Below are 21158 nucleotides of genomic sequence, written 5' to 3'. Positions count from 1 at the left end.
CAGACTAGTTACGCCACCCGTGCAGTGTTGATGTGGATGTTGCATACAACACTATCAATTATTTTGAGAAGCAGAGAATTTGGATTGAAATTCACAATACCTGAGACATTGCAGCGATCAATAAGAGACTTTAAATGAGAGTAATGAGAGACATTGCAGCGATTTTCAACGCAGATTTCAATAATGAATCCGTGCAGGAGGAAGCCATCTAAAGGAAGTGATTTTCAAAGAAACTATGAATTTATTAATGATTCTGAGAATTGAAAATTTTGACCATTTAATTATTATAAATAAAATGTTTCCTCATTCCCACTTTCGTTTAACGACGTTTTTATAAGTTCCCGCTATTCTGAGTCATAATCATGTTAACCAATTCAAAAGAATATAGAATAATACATGTTTGTGATAGCTTATTGATCAGCAAACATTCCAGACAGTGAGTATAGAATGTAAGCTCTTAATATTTATTTATTTATTGTATAAAATACTATAATCATAATACAATTATGACATTGGAGGAAAAACTAGGCTGAGCCTGTACTATTTCTCTCCAAAAATTTTGATAAAATGTTAATGTTGTCCAAAAGATAAGGTTATAATAGTCACACACTGCTTTGTCGTCACTTGATTTTCGGTCCAGAAATGATTTAAAATTTTGAATTTTGAAGGTTGATTTTATACTCTAAATGAATCACAGAATGTATCACAATAAATAAATATTATTCTATTCTCCCAGACATGAGTCAGCTTAGCCTACTCGGAAGGTTTAAAATTTTCTATCGATCTCAGTATTGTGTTGTTAAGCGCAAGTTCAGCGTGTGTAGGTAGTGATGAATAGTTTATTAGCGATGAATTTTCACAATTCAACGTTCCTCCAATCTTATTCCATGAGAAGCATTGAAAGATTGTTTCGTCTCTGTAAATGTGTTTATGCTGATACATCAGTTTCATTGTTAAACATCAAGCTCAGTCACTTGCATTCATGGAAATGTTTATATTATCAGTTTATTATTCTGATTCATCTGAAAATTATGTAATTGAAATAGGTAGTTCAATATACTGTATCATATTAATAATATTCCATCTCTCTGAATGAATAATTATAATTCGGAATAAAACTGAATGTTTGTAAAATTAAGCGATATTTTATTATTCAATTCAATAATATGGATAATTTTTCCGCTATAGTAAGATCCACGTTATAATGGCAGTGTTTGATTAGCAATGGTATTGCTTTCCTTGTCCATCATTCAACAAAGCGGATAGCGCTTTCTCTTTCCCGCTTGCTCTTTTGCCAGATCGTCTATCAACAATGTAGAATTGATAATTAATTAATAAAATATTTCATCTTAATTATGAAAATTCATTATGACATTCTTGAAAAATATAATTTCTTGCTTAATAAATTATAATTTATTTTTATAAACGAGAATGAACAGTTGATATTACATCAACCGCTCTCAGCCGAGTCGCCTAAGAAACGCGAATTTCACTAGCAGACTTTGGTAGCGGAAACAGTGATAAGACAGAGCTACCAACTAAACCTGGTAACCGCTACTGTAGCGGATGGATAGCGGTTCTTGTTAGCTGTTACCTTTTTACTTTCCTTGCCCTACTACCATAGGTAAGGAAAGTATTGCTTTCCAAAAAAATTAAGGTACCCAAATTTCAAGTTTTCTATACGTTTCAAGGTCCCCTGAGTCCAAAAACATGATTTTTGGGTGTTGGTCTGTGTGTGTGTGTGTGTGTGTGTGTGTGTATGTGTGTATGTGTGTATGTGTGTATGTCTGTGAACACGATAACTCCATTCCTAATCAACCGATTGACTTGAAATTTTAAACTTAACGTCCTTATACCATGAGGACCCGACAATAAGAAATTCAATAAAATTCAATTCAAGATGGCGGAAAAAATGGCGGATAATTACTAAAAAACCATGTTTTTCACGGTTTTCTCGAAAAAGGCTCTAACGATTTTCTTCAAATTTATACCATGGATAGCTATTTATAAGCCCTATCAACTGACATGAGTCTCATTTCTGGGAAAATTGCAGGAGCTCCGTAATATTTTTGTGAAAAATGGCGGATAATCACTAAAAAACCATGTTATTTACGGTTTTCTCAAAAACGGCTCTAACGATTTTCTTCAAATTTATACCCTAGATAGCTATTTATGAGCCCTATCAACTGACATGAGTCTCATTTCTGGGAAAATTGCAGGAGCTCCGTAATATTCTTGAGAAAAATGGCGAATACTCACTAAAAAACCATGTTTTTCACGGTTTTCTCGAAAACGGCTCTAACTATTTTCTTCAAATTTTCACCATGGATAGCTATTTATAAGCCCTATCAACTGACATGAGTCTCATTTCTTGGGAAATTGCAGGAGCTCCGTAATATTCTTGAGAAAAATGGCGGATAATCGCAAAATAAAAACATGTTTTTCACGATTTTCTCAAAAATGACTTGACCGATTTTTTTCAAATTCATACCCTGTATATTTATATATCAGCTCTATAAACTAGCATGAGTTTCCTCCCTGAGAAACTAACAGGGGGTCCACCCCATTCTTGAGAAATTTACTTTGTAACCTCCTTCTCGTGCTTGAGGTAGGTGGGTAGAGCAGTTTATTCAAAAGAACACACGTCGATATTTTATTTGTAGAACAGCTGTTTTGACAACTTTTAAAAAATCCTTAAATTTCATAATTCAAACAAAGGAAAATGTACTCTGAAAACAATAACAATAGTATAATCGTAGTTTTAATAAAATTATTAAGCCGCCAATCGGCATAATGTTATTCCCCTAGATTATCCTCGTTTAAGAATGAGGCTTATAGATCAATGAGCAAGGAAAGTTGTGCTCTGGAGTGTTCCACACCAGATTTTTGTGAAGTTTTATAGCAAATAAAGTTATCGATTATCTTTTTACTTTCCTTGCCCTACTACCATAGGTAAGGAAAGTATTGCTTTCCAAAAAAAATTAAGGTACCCTAATTTCAAGTTTTCTATACGTTTCAAGGTCCCCTGAGTCCAAAAACATGATTTTTGGGTGTTGGTCTGTGTGTGTGTGTGTGTGTGTGTGTGTGTGTGTGTGTGTGTGTGTGTGTGTGTGTGTGTGTGTGTGTGTGTGTGTGTGTGTGTGTGTGTGTGTGTGTGTGTGTGTGTGTGTGTGTGTGTGTGTGTGTGTGTGTGTGTGTGTGTGTGTGTGTGTGTGTGTGTGTGTGTGTGTGTGTGTGTATGTGTGTGTGTGTATGTCTGTGAACACGATAACTCCATTCCTAATCAACCGATTGACTTGAAATTTTAAACTTAAGGTCCTTATACCATGAGGATCTAACAATAAGAAATTCAATAAAATTGAATTCAAAATGGCGGAAAAATGGTGGATAATCACTAAAAAACCATGTTATTTACGGTTTTCTCAAAAACGGCTCTAACGATTTTCTTTAAATTCATACCATGGATAGCTATTTATAAGCCCTATCAACTGACATGAGTCTCATTTCTGAGAAAATTGCAGGAGCTCCGTAATATACTTGAGAAAAATGGCGGATAATCACTAAAAAACCATGTTTTTCACGATTTTCTCAAAATAACTTGACCGTTTTTTTTTTAAATTCATACTCTGTATAGTTATTTATCAGCTCTATTAACTGGCATGAGTCTCCTTTCTGGGAAACTAATGGGGGGTCCACCCCATCCTTATTGAGAAATGGACTTAGTAACCTCCTTCTCGTGCATGAGGTAGGTAGGTAGAGCAGTTCATAAAAAGAACACATAGTCGAGATATTTCATCTGTAGAACAGCTGTTTCGACGAATTTAAAAAAATGACGACTAAAAAAAATAATCGAATTTCACAATTTACACAAAGGAAAAGTACTCATAATAATAAAAAATAATAAAAAATAATAAAAATAATTATATATACACATATACAAAAGTCTGATCGTAGTTTCAAATATGAGCAAGGAAAGTTGTGTGAGTGTACCACACCAGATTTTTATCACTTCCTATTCCTACTTAACCGCGAATTTTTAATTTCAATCACGAGTTTCATACATTGCGAATTATATTAATTTACTAGGAATAAATTTGTTTGATGGATGAATTACGAGACTAAAATTTTGATAAAATGCAATAAACCTGTCATCAAGCAATAAAGTATGCTGTTACGACCATGCTGAAATGAACAAAAATATGATTTGACTGACAAAATTGATCTTTTGATAATTATTGAGATTTAGTTTTTCAAATGCCAGGTTCTATTATTATTTTTCATCAAGCTACAAAAACTTAGCCTACTTCATCAAATAAAATTGAATGATGGTGACTAATTCCTAAATAAATAATATCCTTCCTTATTCATCCAGCATATTGTTGAATTGAAAATTAGAAAGATCTAAGCAAGTAAATAAATAGCATTACATTTTAAAAATAATAATTGCAATATGGAAACAAAGTTACCGTATATATTCACTTCTCCTTATATGGCCATCAAAAATTGATAGAATGAATGAAAATTTTCAAGTAATTTATTGAAATGTTTGATTATAATATTGATTAATTTTTCAATCACAGTAACTTAATTAATTGGAAATGGCAAAGAAGAATAGTCGATTCATGTCCTGGTAAATTGATGAAACATTTTGAAAGCTATATAGGTAACTACTTACTTGCAATGAGAATTTTTATTTCATTCCGTTTTCAGTAATATTATGAGGATTTTTTTTCATGAATATTACTGCCAAGCAGGGCTAGATTTAAACCGGTGCACAACAGAGCTGAACAGTATTAGTACCTACCTAGGCATATATTCAGCAGTTTAATTTCATCCCACTTAATACATTTAAGAGAATTTAAATCCTATTCTAATCCGATATGTTATGTTTGCTGTCTTTCAACTAAAACTGAAACATGAAAATGAATCGTCATCATGATATAAAATACTATTGACCTAATGCTGATGATTTTTATTTAAACATGATACAGGAAAAATTTCGTTTGAATAGTAATCAAAATTGATACAAATGGGCCAATTTTATTAGATAAAGAAAAAATTTTCCCGGGGGAAGACTACAGTATACTCCCTTCCCCATGGGAGGCATTCCATACCCTCCCGGAGCGTAGCTCCGGTACTTTCTTGTGTCAAGTATCAAATAATTAACTATGCTTTTTTAGATTTCTATTTAAAAAAATATTATGCACATAATTATATAGCCTACCTGTATGGGCCTACAATATAGAATGCAGTTATTATACAAGAAATTGTATCTTATCGCTCAAAACGATGAAAGATTCAAGGCTGCTACCGTACTCCTTTAAACCAATGACCGCACTTGAACTGGCTCTGCTTAATAATCGAACCCCACCTTGGAATAATATTATATCATATCCATCAAAAATATTGATATATTATATCCTTTCCATGTCCACATCATCATTATTTCACATACTGTACCCGCTCTTTCGAGGAACACGTTCAGTAAAAAACTTCCACAAAAAATAGGAAAACAGACTATCATAAAAATTTTTAATTCTTAATAACGTATAAAACATTTGCGCTCTTTATTTATTGTTTAAAAAATTATATTTTAGTTTTTTATATCGACATCTTCTATAAAATTATTGAATAAAATCTCAATGCCCATTGCAACTTCAAATTCAAAATAATTAATCACAGTTATATCTATGCAATATGCAAATAAGACAAAAAAACTCACGTCCCTTAAAATAAGAGTGCCGTCTCTGGTGGATGTGCTGCCACATTTCCACTTGTTCGTCAAGTAAATTTAAGGGCTCATTTCCGAGCTCGGGATTTAGCTAAGTTCTAGACTTTAAACAGCTGGAGCCAGAAAATTGGCTTTCCAAAAAAGGGCGTATTCGTAGTTTTTATGGTAATCTTCATTTTCTCATTTCTATAATTATTGGAGACGTTTATTGCCTTGACGAAATGATACATTTCTAAATAATTCAAAATAGGTAGCTGAAACTTTACACTATTTTCTCTTTATTTTATTTTGTGTTCAATTTTATAGTTTTTCAAAATTTAATTTAAACGTGGACTACGACGATGCCCCGTTTTGGAAAGCCAATTTTCTGACTCCAGTTGTTTAAATTCTAGAACTTAGCTAAATCCCGAGCTCAGAAACTGGCCCTAATATTTTATATTTTCAAATCACTCCAATTATTCCAGTCCGTTCATTCCATTCAGCTGAATTTATGAGTGAATTAACGAAGTTGATAAATTGTAACCCATTTAAAAAAATATGATTCCACCTCTTGGCAGGATATAATTAGCAACGTCCCGTCCGAATCCCTCCTCACAGGGATAATAAACCGATTTTCAGTAGCCGCTACCAGGTCTAGTAGACGCCAAAAGTAGATTTAAATAATAACAATAGAGTACTTAAAGTGAGAAAACGGAAAAAATGACATGAATTCAATAATTATAATTAATGCTGTTCAATTCATAGATAGTAAAAAATAGACTCAATTACAATTTTACGATATAATTCTAAACAAAAACACTTATTTCAGAGGCAAAATAATCAAATTGTTAAAAAAGATTACCATTACACTACTTCAACAAACAGAGTGCCCCAATATTAGATTTTATCAACTTGTAGGTTATACAATTCAAGAGATTTAGGCTATTACAGAATGACCCAAAAAGAATGGTCGGCTTTTAAGTGACTATAACTAGAATAATTTCCAACATACATTTTATTTCTATATATTATGAGCTTGTTCAATTGTCTAATTTCAGAAAACGTCATAATTAACAAAACTGCTTCAAAGTCGTCGACGTTCCATTAGGTGGCGTGATTATCTTTTGGCCTTTGTTTGCCGCTCTTCCTTTACAGTATTATGTATGTTAATTATGACGTTTTCTGAAATTTGACAATTGAACAAACACAGCAATATAGAAAACTAAATGTATGTTGGAAATTATTCAAGTTATAGTAATTTAAAAACCGACCATCCTTTTTGGGCCATTCTGTATCTTACAACACACAACGTTCACATTACACATAAGGAACTAATTTTATCATCGGAAGAAACATAAATTATCAGCCATACTAAATTAGGATATTTATTGAGAACAATATTTCCAATAAGTCAAAATCACACTGATTATCCAGAAGCGAAATGCTAGTTGCAATTCAATACAGAAGTGGAATTAGTGTTAATCTAGCTCTAGAAGATCCACATTTACGAGTAACATTTTGAATGAATAACGCAACACATTGAAAAAACTGGTTATTTATATAGTAATCAGTCTCCTACTATCTACATTTTATTTTACATACTACTATATTCATTTCATTTACATTTATGACAGACTGGCACACTGTCAAACGAGAGAAGGAGGTAGTAATTTCAAGCATCTTTTAAAATGAAATGTTAGTAGCAGACAGATTACTAAATAAATAACCATGTTTTTCAATGTGTTTCGTTATTCATTCAAAAAAGTGTTGATTTAAGTTTCATTACTTTACCTATCATTTCTTTACAAACTAAAACTTCAATCAACCGCCATTTTTGGTAGAAGTATCATAGAAAATTTTTATTGATGCCATATTTCTAGTTTTAAAAAAGTATTTAAAATGATGTAGCACACAATGGGTGTTAACAATATTAGAGTTACAACGCCTAAGTCACCCCCTTCCTTATGAGGGGTTGAAATTCAGTTGTACGTCAAAAGGTAGAGTATTCGTCCAATAACTTATCATGAAAGTTACAGTATTATAACTACAACAGTCTCCAACTTATTGAAGGGTTCCCATACATTATGACTTACTCTGTATAAATACATTTTCAACTCAACTAACTTAACTACCGTATATTATATGTGCAGAATAATAGTTTGTTCGTGTAGATACCTCTCCAGCCGCTTCTAGTAGAATGGGAAATTATCAATTTTAAAAACAACTTCCTCACTTTACCAAAAGCGGCCCAGAGATCCTTGTTTGTCAGCTATCTTGTTAACAATAAGTTAATACAAAAGTGGTGAGTCTTTTTTCCTATTACATGAATATTAATTTCATTTTTTGTGTAGTTGAGAAGTTGATATTGTGGTAATTATTCATATTGAATGAAAAAGACTAAGAAATTGTCAAAAAACCACTGATTTAAAATCAAATCTGATTTAAACTCACTGAATGTGAGTTTTAAATCCACTGATTTAAAATCAGTGGTTTTTTGACAATTTCTTAGTCTTTTTCATTCAATATTAATTTCATTTATTGACTGATGGAAATATCGGTATGGATCACTAACGATTTTTCATCACTGTATAAAAAAAATTATTAGAAGTTCAATTCAAATTTATGTTTAAGTAACTTGAAAGTAAAGCAACAAGGAGACATAATTTTAGGGCCGGCCTCCGAGTTCGAGATTTAGCTTAGTTCTAGACTTTAAACAGCTGGAATCAGAAAATTGGCTTTCCGATATGGAGAGTAGTCATGGTTTTTAAGATATTTATTTTCTCATTTCTAAAATATTGGAAACATTTTTTCTTGACAAAATGAAGCATTCCTAAATAATTAAAATAGCTGAAACTTTACACAATTTAGTCGTTATTTTATTTTGTGTTCAACTTGAGTGTTTTTGGGAAATTTAATTTAAACGTGGACTACGACGAGGCCCCGTTTCGGAAAGCCAGTTTTCTGACTCCAGCTGTTTAAAGTCTAGAACTTAGATAAATCCCGAGCTCGGAAACCGTCCCTTAAAATATTTTTATGGTAAACTTCATTCGCATTGATCTGGCAAAAACCCATGCACAATTCTGGGTGATTCACAACCGAACAAAGATAATTCAAGAAACATAAATTCGGGTTGACCATCACCTTTTCAAGTATCTAGCACTAGATGAATATCTAGCACTTCAATCTCAAGGGTTTACTATAAAATGAGGATTATTGACATATCGGAGATGTTATCAATTGACTTATTATAGCATGGTAATCCAAGTCTGAGCAGAAGTAATCTATGATGAAGCCTGGTGTATAGACTAGATTTTTTTCAAGATTTCGTCTTGGAGACTTCAGGAGGGAGTATAAGACAAGTCATTCTTATGAATACTCAAATTCCATACAGTACAGAACAGTCAAAGTGTATAAATCACCAATCCATACGGAATAGTCAAGTGAAATAGATGGTGATATTCTTGGTTGTGTGGTATAATAGCAAGTTCCGTTGAAGCGGCGACAAACCAGTTCAACTGGTTTATTACAGGAGAAAAAAGCGATCAGAAACAACAGCAAAATACCAAGGAATAATAAGCTTTTAATGAAATTTGTTATTACTTCATTACAAGGCATATAAGTGCTGAAATTATTAAATATTGAATATGAAAAATATTCAATATATGAATATTTCTTGTAACCGGTGGAGGGTTTTATCATAGCCACCTCTAATACAAGGCCCCGGCCTTGCAACGTCGCAGCGTAGGCCTAGAATCTAATACATGATTGGTGAAAAAGATCAGCTGGTATTTTAAAAAATCTTTTTACCAATCATGTATTAGATTCTAGGCCTACACTGCGACGTTGCAATATCGTAGGCCGGGGCCTTGTATTAGAAGTGGCTATGGTTATTTATAAGCCTCTTCAACTCACACCGTACATAAAATTATGTAGCTGAGAATCTCTCTATACGATGACTTAGTTAATTTTCCAAAATATGAAATATATAAAAATGCATGTGGTTCGATAGACATTATACTACTGCTGTGCGAGGTATATCGAGGGGGTGTTTCTTCTCTTCAATAATATTTTATAAAATTATACTGCTATGAAATCTCTTTTGATTGGTTTAGGAGCTTATAGTGACAAATGCACAGATTATTATCATTATTCAATTGTCACCTAGTTAAGCAACTAGAAACTACGAGCCAGGAACTTTAATGAAAAATATTCATAATATTCGACTTTGTCAGGCTTATTAAACTAATCAAAACTAATAAATAGAATCATGTCACATTTGAAATTTTCAAACAAAACAAAGTTATTCAGCAATCAATTCAGGTCAAGAAGACATATTCAATTTTTAATTTCAATACTTGGGAACTTGCTAACTTGCTGCAACTATTGTAGGTTTGGGCCTCGGTCATTCTATGAAACTGAATTTTGAGCTATAAGCTTATAAGAAAACAACAAGAGTTTGGCACTCACCATTTTAACAATTTAAACTTGGATTCTTCAGAGACACTCACATACGATTTAAGAAAATTCACTATACTTGAGCTCACACGCACAAATTATTTCCTGATTCTTCTCTTACTAACTCTATAAAATTTGATTTCCTATTTATATAGATAAAAATTACTGATAACTGAAATTTGTCAATTTGTCCCTTGAATGGGAAATTGACCCATTCAGAGGACCGAGGCTCGCACACCGTTACACGATGTTTTCCGGTAACGTCTCAATTAGGACTGTGGCCTTTTCACTGAAAATTATTCCCCTTCCACTAGCGTTGAGCATAACTTTCAGTGGAAAAGCCAAAGCTGCAAAAAGGTCAACGTTCGTAAAATTCCAAATAAAGAAGCTTTTTCGACATGAAATTGAAATTGTATTTAAAAATGCACGAAAATTGCTTTAATTTCGACAACTAAGCAACAAGTTAGCAAATTCAATAAAAACATGGTCAATTCTCATACTAAAAACTCAAGGTTCAACATAAGGTAAAAATCAAAGTTCTTTCAGTTCAATAACCTGCAAAAGAATATAAGATACACAGAAAAAAATAACTACAATTATATCCACTCAATATCACACTATTACATTTCAAACAATATGAGTATGAAATATTCACAATACAGACAATTAAAACTACATTCCAAACTTCAATATGAGATATCCAAAAACTGTAAAAAGATTTCACTTTTGACACTGCCAACTGAATGAAATTTTGTGAGTTGTGATTACAGTAGGAAAGAAATAATTCTTGTTAGGATGTAGTAAGCTAAATGAGCTCACCCATCATCTCTCGTTCATCACTGCTCATATATTTTCTATGATATGCACAACCATTCTATAGTGAGGTCCACGTTATAATGGCAGTGGAGAAAGATAGCAAAACAACGTTGCCGATCCTCTGTCTTGTCAATGCCTTCTATAGACGGTAGCTAATACAGGTTATTGATATAATATTTAACTTATTTCTTGTTTGAAATAATCAATTTTATTTTATTAAGCACAAAATTATATTTTCCAATAATTTCATACTGAATTTTAATGATGAAGATGAAATATTTTGTTAATTTATTATTAATTCTACATTGTTAAAAGACGATCTGGCAACAGAGTAAAGCGAGAAAGAGATAGCGCTATTTGCTTTATTGAATGATAGACAAGGATAGCAATACCATTGCTAATCAAACACTGCCATTATAACGTGGACCTCACTATAGGAAGTTGTATGGTCGCTGAAGAGAATGAATTATTATTGTTTGTAAGCAGGATTATACCAGGGTCATCTTTTTCAACCTCCGATCTCATATCATACGACACCAACAAGCGATAGGGGGGCAACTTTCACAGAGCTCAACAGTTAAATATCATTCCCACCAAACGCCCTGTGATCCATGCGGCCAGAACGTGAATTTTTGTCAAGTTATAGAACCACAAACATGGCCGCCTAACTTGAGTCTGCTGCCAAGTGCTAGTTACGTAGCGTTATTAGTTTTTGCAAGCAAAATGCAAAAGTTCAGTTCAAATCTGAAAATTATTTTAATAATGTGTGGTTACCGGAAATCAGATGCATTTGAGTACCAAGTACTAAATGAAGTAACGTGAGTAATCAAAGTATCGTTTCTATTGAATACGTTAAGTAGTGAGGGATAATGACTGCATCAAGTAGATGCTTAATACCAACATAACAATATCACTGAAGAGAGAAAGAAACCGAGGATTAACGTGCCGTTCGTAAGATTTGGAGCCAAGCCATATGAGGCGTTTTTCAGACGAGTCGACAGGGCAGGAAGCTCTCAGATTGACTGATTGGGTAGGCGTTCCGGAATCAGCTGATAATTAGCCAATCGGTGAGCTTCCTGCCCTGCCGACTCGTCTGAAAAACGCCTCATGTGGCTTGGCCCTTGGATCGTATGGATATATTGGAATATTACGCTAAGGAAGCGGACCTCAAACATAAATTCGGCAGACATCTCTAAAAACATATGAGTAAATTTGTAAATTCTCATTTGAATAAGCTTGAGATAATATGTCAGCAACAGACTAAAATTTTTAAAATAGTTTTTTAAACAGACTATGTCTAAAACCCCAACAAACCGACACTGTTGGAGTTTTGATGGAACATGTGTGACAAGCTCATGTGAGCATCATCTGTGCTCTAATTTAGATTGACCAATAATTGATGATTGAACAATCTATAATTTGATGATTGAACAATCTATAAATTTGATGATTGAACTAATTTATAAATTTGATGGGCAAAAATATGTATTCAGTCCAACGCTCACCTTCAAGCTTAGTATTGATAGAAAATCCAAATAGAGCACTGGAGGAGCATCTACTATTTCAAGATAGAGCCTGCCATAAGCATGAATATCAAGATTATCAATCCATTCTGAAAAAAGAGTTATACAGCATGGGTTAAATTGTGTTTTGTTAAAGAAATTTAATCTAATTATTATTCTTGTAGATCCATCTATTCAGTGCGCTCCTTACTTAATAAATTATAAAAGTGTATGAACTGTCAAAAGTGAGGAAATTGTCATGATGAGCAACGAACTCCAATTTCAGGAAACAGTTTGGAAATCTGTCAATGGCTTATTTGTAAACGTAGAGCATTTTAATGAAAACGTACAGATGCAAATGAATCTATAAATTAAATAAATATAAAGAATATATTATTAATATGGTAATATTATATAATATACAATATCATATAGTAATATGATCGATATTAGTAGTCACTAATAGGCCTACTATATATCGGCCTGTCTCCCAAGATCTTTCTTAATTGAGATTTTGATTGGTTGCCTTTCAGGGATTTGATGTGCTCTGGCAATTTATTGAAAAATATGACACCTTAATAAATTAATCATTCTCTGTTAGTTTCTTATTTACCCTTATCCTGTGATAAAATTTAGAGTTTCTACTGTTCTTGCTATGTATGTCACTTGAAGCAGTCAATTTATGTAGATTTTTGTGGATGAAGATTATGGTTTTATATATGTAGAGAGCATAAACTGTCAATATTTTATAGTTTTAAGAGTCTCTATATCCTAGTCTAAAAATATATCTCAATATTCTTTTTTGAACGGGAAAAGGTCTATTCATGTATTTATTGGCAGCTCCTCCCCATATTATACCATAGGCTAGATGAGAGTACATGATTCCATAATAAATCAGAAGAAGCCGATCTTCAGTTAAATATTTGGAAAGCCTTTTGAGAATGTAGGAATTTCTATTTATTTTATTTGTGATGTAATTGATATGATCTTCCGGGTCAGTTTTTCAACAATGTGAATACCAAGAAAATTCAACTTTTTCCTTACTTCTAGTGGTTCATATCTACGAGAGCAGTTTGGATCCAGTGAAAATTGATGTGAAAATCTAGTGTGGCGCACTCACACAACTTTTCTTTGCTATTATGAAAATTATTGATCACCTGACGCTAGTGTTCACGCGCATCTCAAGTCTATTATCCAAAGATCTGAGCCAGCTGGTGACAGGACAATAACGCTGGAGATCTGCTATCTCTTCATAGTGAATGATTAATAGAATCAACAGTGGCCAACAGTTTGCAATTGAATAATAACATTTTCTTGAATTTCAAGCTTATCTTCAATTTTAGGTGAACATTTCACTGAACATTAATTGTAGAGATTTTCATTCTCAATCTTTCCCACTTATTTTGTGTTTAAATTGTATCTGAAGCCTGATTATTGGGAATCTAAAATCAAACTTTGCATAGATGGGGCGGAGCTCTTGAAATTTCTACAGATGTGGGACTTGTGTCAGCTGATAGAGCTTATCGATGACTATTTTAGGTATAAATTTGATTGTGAAAAACCCTGTTTTTGACAACATTTTCGCCATTTTAGCCGCCATCATAAATTTATTGCAGTTGATCGAAATTGTTCAAGTCGGATCCTTATTGTTTATGGACCTTGTTATAGCCTACACTGTATCTTATAATATTCAACGTGACATTTGCCGCTTGCGTTATATGGTAATTTTTAATGAAAAAGAAATTAGACCTTTACCTTCGATCTTGTTATGGGTGAATCGAGCATCTGCACTAGATGCAACGCCAACTCTTTCACGATGGAACTCAGCCGGAATATTCTTGCACTTCATTCTATAAAGAAGAATAATTCAAGTTTAGAAGTTGTTAATCAGTTGGTTTCTACAATTGTTCACTAAAGGCGTAATCCCTTAGCGATGGCTCTAGCCGCGCAGAGGAAAAAGTTGTTGGGCATAGCACTTTGGGAAGTAAATTGAAATAAAATGATTTTATATACCGTACACAATTTAACTTAGGCTATGCGTTAATAATATCAAAATCAAAAAATCAAAATCAAATCATTTATTGTCACACAACATTAAAATGTTACAACAACGTCATTAATAACACAGAAACATCAGTTTAAAAATCTATTATAAAGAAATCTTCAACTTTCATTTACTAATACTTTTTTAAATATTTACAGTAACTATTAAAGCTCATTCTTTTGATATTTTCAGGCAAAGAGTTATAAAGTTTTATTAACATGTATTGCCAGTTTTTTGGGAACTTGTACACTGGCTATACTCGACTCTTATATTATTCCTATTTTTAGTGTTATGTTGGTGTATACTACACCTGGAGTTGGTAGCACTGGCTGCTACGAGTGGTGTACTCGAAAGTTCGTCTGTCTGTTTTTGTGAATTATGTAGTTATTTTGTGAGTCTTACCCTCTAAGTGAGTGATTTTTAAATATTGGGAAGTGATTCTACGAGTGCATTAATAGTTTTGCCTGAAGAGAGACGTACTTAAGTCTAATTGCTGATAATTACTTCCTAACCTACAAGAAAGAGACAAGGAAGCCGGTGATTGTGAGTTGGTTGGAGCGGATTGAACTTTGACCTCCCTGAAACAAACTTGAGGGATGAAATTGTACCACCTGTAATAAGAATCTTGTTTGACGTCGGTACCAAGTAACACGTTGTAGTGAGGCTGCTCAAAGGAATATTCAGTTGCCTGAACCCAAAGCTGGGTGTGCAACAATATCTAATACCGTGTTGCTTGTTCAATGATCGTTGCGTCCACCTATCTATTGAAAATGAACTTTTGAATGAGATGAAAAATATAATAATTCGTGTACATCGGACATTGTTGGTTTCTCTGCACTGTCAATATCAATATTTTGTTACATTGAACCAATAAAAACTTATTCGATCTGAAGTGTCTGTGTGGATGAATGATATACCGATTGAGATACCCAGTTGGATCTAATGATACGGAACTAATTTCTTGCTTGATGATGATGAGTAATCCTTGCTGCAGAACGAAGAGAGTCAACCCTGCTGCGTGATTCCTTGCTTGGTGCACATTTAGACTCCTTATCAGACTTTCACTGAGATATATCATCTTCAACATTCTAGTGATAAGATTTTATTTGTTTCTCTAGCCGATTAATCTTCTTAATCCTTCCCTTTACTAGCGTTAAACTTGTTTGTTTTGAAGAGCTCTCTCATTAATCTTTTTTTTTCTTCTTAAAATATTATTGTCAGCATACCGCACAGAATTCTGAACTTATAATTTAAATCATCATATTCATGATTAATGAATAGAAATAATCAATTCATGACATAATTCCAATAATATTCATACTTTATTATCAATTGAATACTTAATATCAAAAGGATTTTTACACTCTTTACTCTTTTAGTTTACGTCGTACACTATAAACAACTAGTCTACCTACTCTCTAGTACATGTAGAATATTTTCAGTCTTACAGTAAAATTTTCTTGATTTTTTTTCTTCAACTACACAATCACTTTATTATCAGAACCTCATATTGAACGAGTCAGGGGATAGGGAGGAATGGCTGAAGGGGTTGAGTTTATTGTTGGAAAGACTAACAAGGGCAACCCTAAATTGACCTTTCAAAGTTTTACTTACAGAAAAACAGTTGCTAATTCATTGGGGAACATAAATTGGCGTTGTCTGTCAAAGACATGTAAGGCTACTCTTAAAACTGATAGAAATATTAAAAAAATAGTAGATATGAGCCAATCTGATTCTCACAATCATTCTCCTCCTTGTGATGGAACAACGAGGTTAAACGACGACTCTGCAGATGAGGATTCCGTTTGCGATGACCATTCACATGTTGCATCAAATATTAGTGTGATGTCAGCTGCAATGTCTTCCACCCCTATATCTCATGCCAATGAAACTGAACTCCCTGTTGTATCTGAATTACACAACCAGGTGTCTTCAGAGTGTGTAGAGCCTGATAGGATAAATAAATCTGTTTCTCAGGATGTTTGCGTTGGCTGTTTTCATCTTGTTGAGAAGTTAATGATTGAGAATCATAATCTGGTTGCGGAGAATTCTCGTCTATGGGTACAATGGAATGCTGCTGTTGACCGTTCCATAATGAATGAAAAATTGATAATGGATCTTCAAGATAAAACGTTTAGGGATTTTGGTGCTCAAACGGAGGAGATGAATGTGCGCTTGAACGAGGTAATTGACGTCGAGCAACATATCGGTACGGATTGTTGTTCTGTTGATGTAGTGCAGGGGGAGGGTACATGTTCGGAGAAAAGGCTCTTTCTCAATAGGATTTCTGATTTACAGTCTGATTTGGAGAAAAATAGGTGTTTGATATTAGATATGAAGACTAATGTTGGGAAGGCCAAGTCAGTACTGAACAGTTTTCTTAATGCTTGTTCCATGATGAGCTCAGTTTTTAATGGAGTAGGAACTTATAGAAACAATTATCAGATTGAAAATGTTTCTCCTGATAATGACATTCTTGTTGAAGACTCTTCAAGTGTTTGGCTGTGGGGTGACAGCCATGTGAAAGGCATAAGGGAGTTGATGGATAGGAAGTCAGCCTCTAAGCTCAAGTTCAAGTCATTGATTTCTACTAGCGCACCGATTAATTATATCATGGATGGTATTTTGTCATCATTTGAGCTTGGCACAATGAAACAAGATGATACTGTTGTTCTTATAGGGGGAACAAATAGCTTTAATGACACCTCTACGGAGATAGACATTTATAATTGTATAATGAAGCTCCGTAAACTAGTTAGTACTCTGAGGAACAATAAGTTAGGGTTGATTCTTTCGACAATACCATACAGGTATGATCTTGCAGTGGGGTCGCATATGAACAAGTGTATAGAGTCTTTTAATGAAGCTGTTTGTTCAATTTCCCAAGAGTTTTCTCTGAGTATGCTAAGCATATGGAGCTACCAGGCGAGATTTCACACTCGGCATGGGCTGCATCTTAATAGGCATGGGAAAATAAGACTTGCAAATGAGTTATTGAATTTACTATCAGGATCTACTCAGACGTATGACGTGGCCCCAGTCTTGTCAATCAAATCAGCTTCTTTTTCAAGCAATGATTGTTCATTTGTTGGTGTTGAGAGTTGTAATAATTTGTCAGGTTTGATCACAGGTGGAGTTTGTGAGATGAGATTGAATTCAAATCCAGTCTTACAGATACCAGTCATTACGAAGCCCAGGTCTTTTTTAGAAGAAGCAAAGCACATAGAAATCCATGTATAGAGTATATTGTTGACTCAGGTAATCAAGTTAAATATAAAAATGATCAGAATTACGACAATTTTAATACTATTATTTTCCATTGGAACGTTCAAAGCATCAGAAATAAGCTTGACTCTGTTGAATATCAACTTAAAGACTTGAATGTGGACATTGCTTGTATAGTTGAAACATGGTTGGAGTCAGAGGAGGTTGACTTGTATGGAATTAATGGCTTTTCAATTGGGAATGCTTATTGTAGGGTCACCAGGAAACATGGGGGGTGCCTGATCTATGTGAAAAATGGACTAGATTTTGAAAGGCTTGAAAGCATAAATCAGATGTCAATAGAGATGGTTTTAGAGGCGACAGCTATCCATTTAGTGCATTCAAATACAATAGTTTTAGCTTTATATAGACCAAACTCTGAAAACAATAATTTTAACATATTCCTGGATAGACTAAGTTGTATATTGGAACATGTCTTGAAATATGCCAATAACATAATTTTATGTGCTGATTTCAATTATGATTTTATAAGCAATGACAATAATATTAAGGAATTGAAGGACTTATTTGTTTCTTTTGGATTGACGATGAGTTATAACAATATTACCAGACCTAATTCATCTAATGGGGGAACCTGTATTGACAATATCATCACTACCATCAGTGAAGGTTCTTTTACATGTGGGGTTGAAAAGACATGGTACTCAGATCATTGGGCTCTCACATTTAAAACAAGATTATTTTCAAAACATTCAGGAAGCAATTGCACAGAAACCAAAACTATTCGACACATCAACAGTGACAGTATTATACATTTTCAAAATTTGCTACATAAAATAAATTGGACGGACCTATATAGAGATGGCAATCTAGAACTAAAAACCTCCTTTTTCCTGAGTACACTCAAGAATATTGTGGATTTGACATTTCCATTGAAGACTGTAAAATTAAAGACAACAGCTCCTAAGCCAGGCAAAATCTATAGTGTTGAATTAATGAATATCAAGAATATGTGTGATCTGCTCTATGATGTTTATCTTAATACTGGTGATAATGAAATAAAGATTCTGTATAAAATTAGAAAAAAGGAATTCAAAGACATGTTAGTGACTCTAAGGAAGACACAAAATGACAAAAAAATTATTGAATCCAAAAACAAGAGCAGGGCAATTTGGGGTATAATTAAAAAACTGAGTAAATCCAAGTCAATGATTAAAAAAGGCTCACTAAACTCAAATCAGTTCAACAAATTCTTTACAGAAAACATAGATAAAATTGTAGCTGAAGTTGAAAGTAAAAGTTGCAGTCATAGTGCAATGGACTTTTTGAGAGCTGGTTACTGTGCGCCCACGTCCAGATTTGAATTTGAATTAGTTGAAACAGATAACATAATTAATATACTCAAGAAAATGAAGGGGAGTAATAGTGCAGACGTCTATGACATTAGTCCTAGGATGCTTAAACTCAGTCTTGATTATATTATAGATCCTCTTACACACTTAGTTAATAGTTCAATCCTTGAAGGTGTTTTTCCACAAAGCTTGAAGATGAATAAAGTTCTGCCCATATATAAAAAAGGCTGTAGATCAGATTATAATAACTTTAGACCTATTAACATAACCACTACTGTTTCAAAAGTACTTGAAAAGGCTCTAAATGATCAAATTGTGGATTACTTCGAAAGAAACAATCTTTTCAACAATTCTCAGTTTGGATATAGGACTGGGAGAAATACGGTTAGAGCTGCAATTGATCTATACAGGGATTGTCTGAATTCTTTGGAAAACAAGAAATTTACTCAGACTAAATTGTTTGACCTGTCAAAAGCATTTGACACTGTATCGCACAAATTGTTGCTAGATAAGCTTGCATTTTATGGCTTCCAGGAAAGATCTTTGAGACTGGTAGAATCTTATTTGGGGGATCGATTCCAGAAGGTTGTTTTTGAGGAATCTGAGTCACAGTATCTACCTGTCTCCCATGGCGTGCCTCAGGGTTCTATTTTAGGGCCTATTTTGTTCATCGTCTATATAAATGATCTACCAACAATTGTAAACCCTCCAGCCAAAAGCTATTTGTTTGCGGATGATCTGTGTGTTTTTCTGAGCTTTCCCACAGTAGTTTCATTGAGTCAAGCTTCCCAGGACTTGGCTGATTCGATCGAAAGCTGGTGTAATTCAAATTTATTATGTGTAAACTCTGATAAAGTTCAGAACTTGACTATCAGTTATAATAGAAGACTGACTATGAATGAGGAGAAAGAGGCAAAGTTTCTGGGCTTCACACTTGACACTTGCCTTAGTTGGTCCCAGCATATTGACATTGTTGCTAGCAAGCTGAATAAGGGAGTCTTCTTAATTAGAAAACTGAGGTCATATGTCAGTTTGGATGTTTTAAAGGTGATTTATTATGCTCACATCAATTCTCATCTGTCATATGGCACCATACTTTGGGGTTCCAGAGCTTACAGTGGTAGACTTTTTAGAATACAGAGAAAGGCTATCAGACTGATTTGTGGGCTTTCTAAGCGAGCACAGTGTGATGAGCATTTTAAAATTCTGGGAATATTGACTCTACCTTCAATATTTGTTCAACAGAGCCTTATTTATGTTAAGGAGAATTTGGAGAAGTTTGTGGAGCAGGGGGTAGTTCATAGCCATAACACTAGAAATAGGGGTAATTTGACTACTTATCGGTATACCTATTCTAGTACACAAAAACATTTCTATTTTTATCAATAAAATTGTTTAATTCACTTCCTGAAGATCTTAGAAATATGGAGAATGGAACTTTTAAAATTCATATGAAACGTTTCTTAGCAGCTAACCCTTTAAACAAGATTGAAGATTTTTATACATTAGCTAGGAATATTCGGTTATAAGTTGAAAATCAGGTGACATATTATCATAGGGTACTGATAGTGTAACTTACTGATGTAATATATTTTTATTTTGTATCATGTTGTATATATTTGACACTTGTATTGTATCTGATGACCTCAGATATTGCTACAATAAAGATTCTATTCTATTCTATTCTATTCTACTAGAGTTAACATCATATTGATTTTCAGTTTTCTTCACTGAAATCAAGCATGACAATACATACAAAGATGGCAGAGTTAATAGTCCGAGCTCAATAATTAATAATTTGCATGGATTACGAGGAGCCTTGTGGCAAATTATTCTCACTGCTTTCTTTTGACATTAAAGCTGGCCACTGACGAGCGTTCCAACAAGCCAAATGGCACGGTAGCGTGCCATTGGAACGACGTGAATGGTGAATCGCGCTCGTATTTTGGTGGAGCGACGAGGCTCGATGGAATTCCAACCGGTTGAAAATCCATCGCGCCACGCCAAACCTACGTCACTCCAACTCCTCGTGAATGGGGAATCTCGATGGCATG

General features: G+C 33.7%; 1 protein-coding gene across 1 annotated transcript; it reads right to left on the bottom strand.

Moving 5' to 3' along the window:
* Positions 1-8887: 8887 nt before the first annotated feature.
* Positions 8888-14426, bottom strand: LOC120355965. The gene is made up of 3 exons (XM_039444736.1): positions 14239-14426; positions 12487-12593; positions 8888-9225 (listed from the first exon to the last, which is right to left on the bottom strand). Exons 1-3 carry the CDS (start codon positions 14330-14332, stop codon positions 9112-9114), a joined length of 315 nt encoding a protein of 104 aa, XP_039300670.1. The 5' UTR covers positions 14333-14426; the 3' UTR covers positions 8888-9111.
* Positions 14427-21158: the final 6732 nt, after the last annotated feature.

This window comes from Nilaparvata lugens, unplaced genomic scaffold (assembly GCF_014356525.2).
Source record: "Nilaparvata lugens isolate BPH unplaced genomic scaffold, ASM1435652v1 scaffold5389, whole genome shotgun sequence".
Classification (NCBI taxonomy): Eukaryota; Metazoa; Arthropoda; class Insecta; order Hemiptera; family Delphacidae; genus Nilaparvata; species Nilaparvata lugens.
The sequence above is the reverse complement of the archived record's forward strand: the minus strand, read 5'-3'. Positions and strand labels throughout refer to the sequence as shown.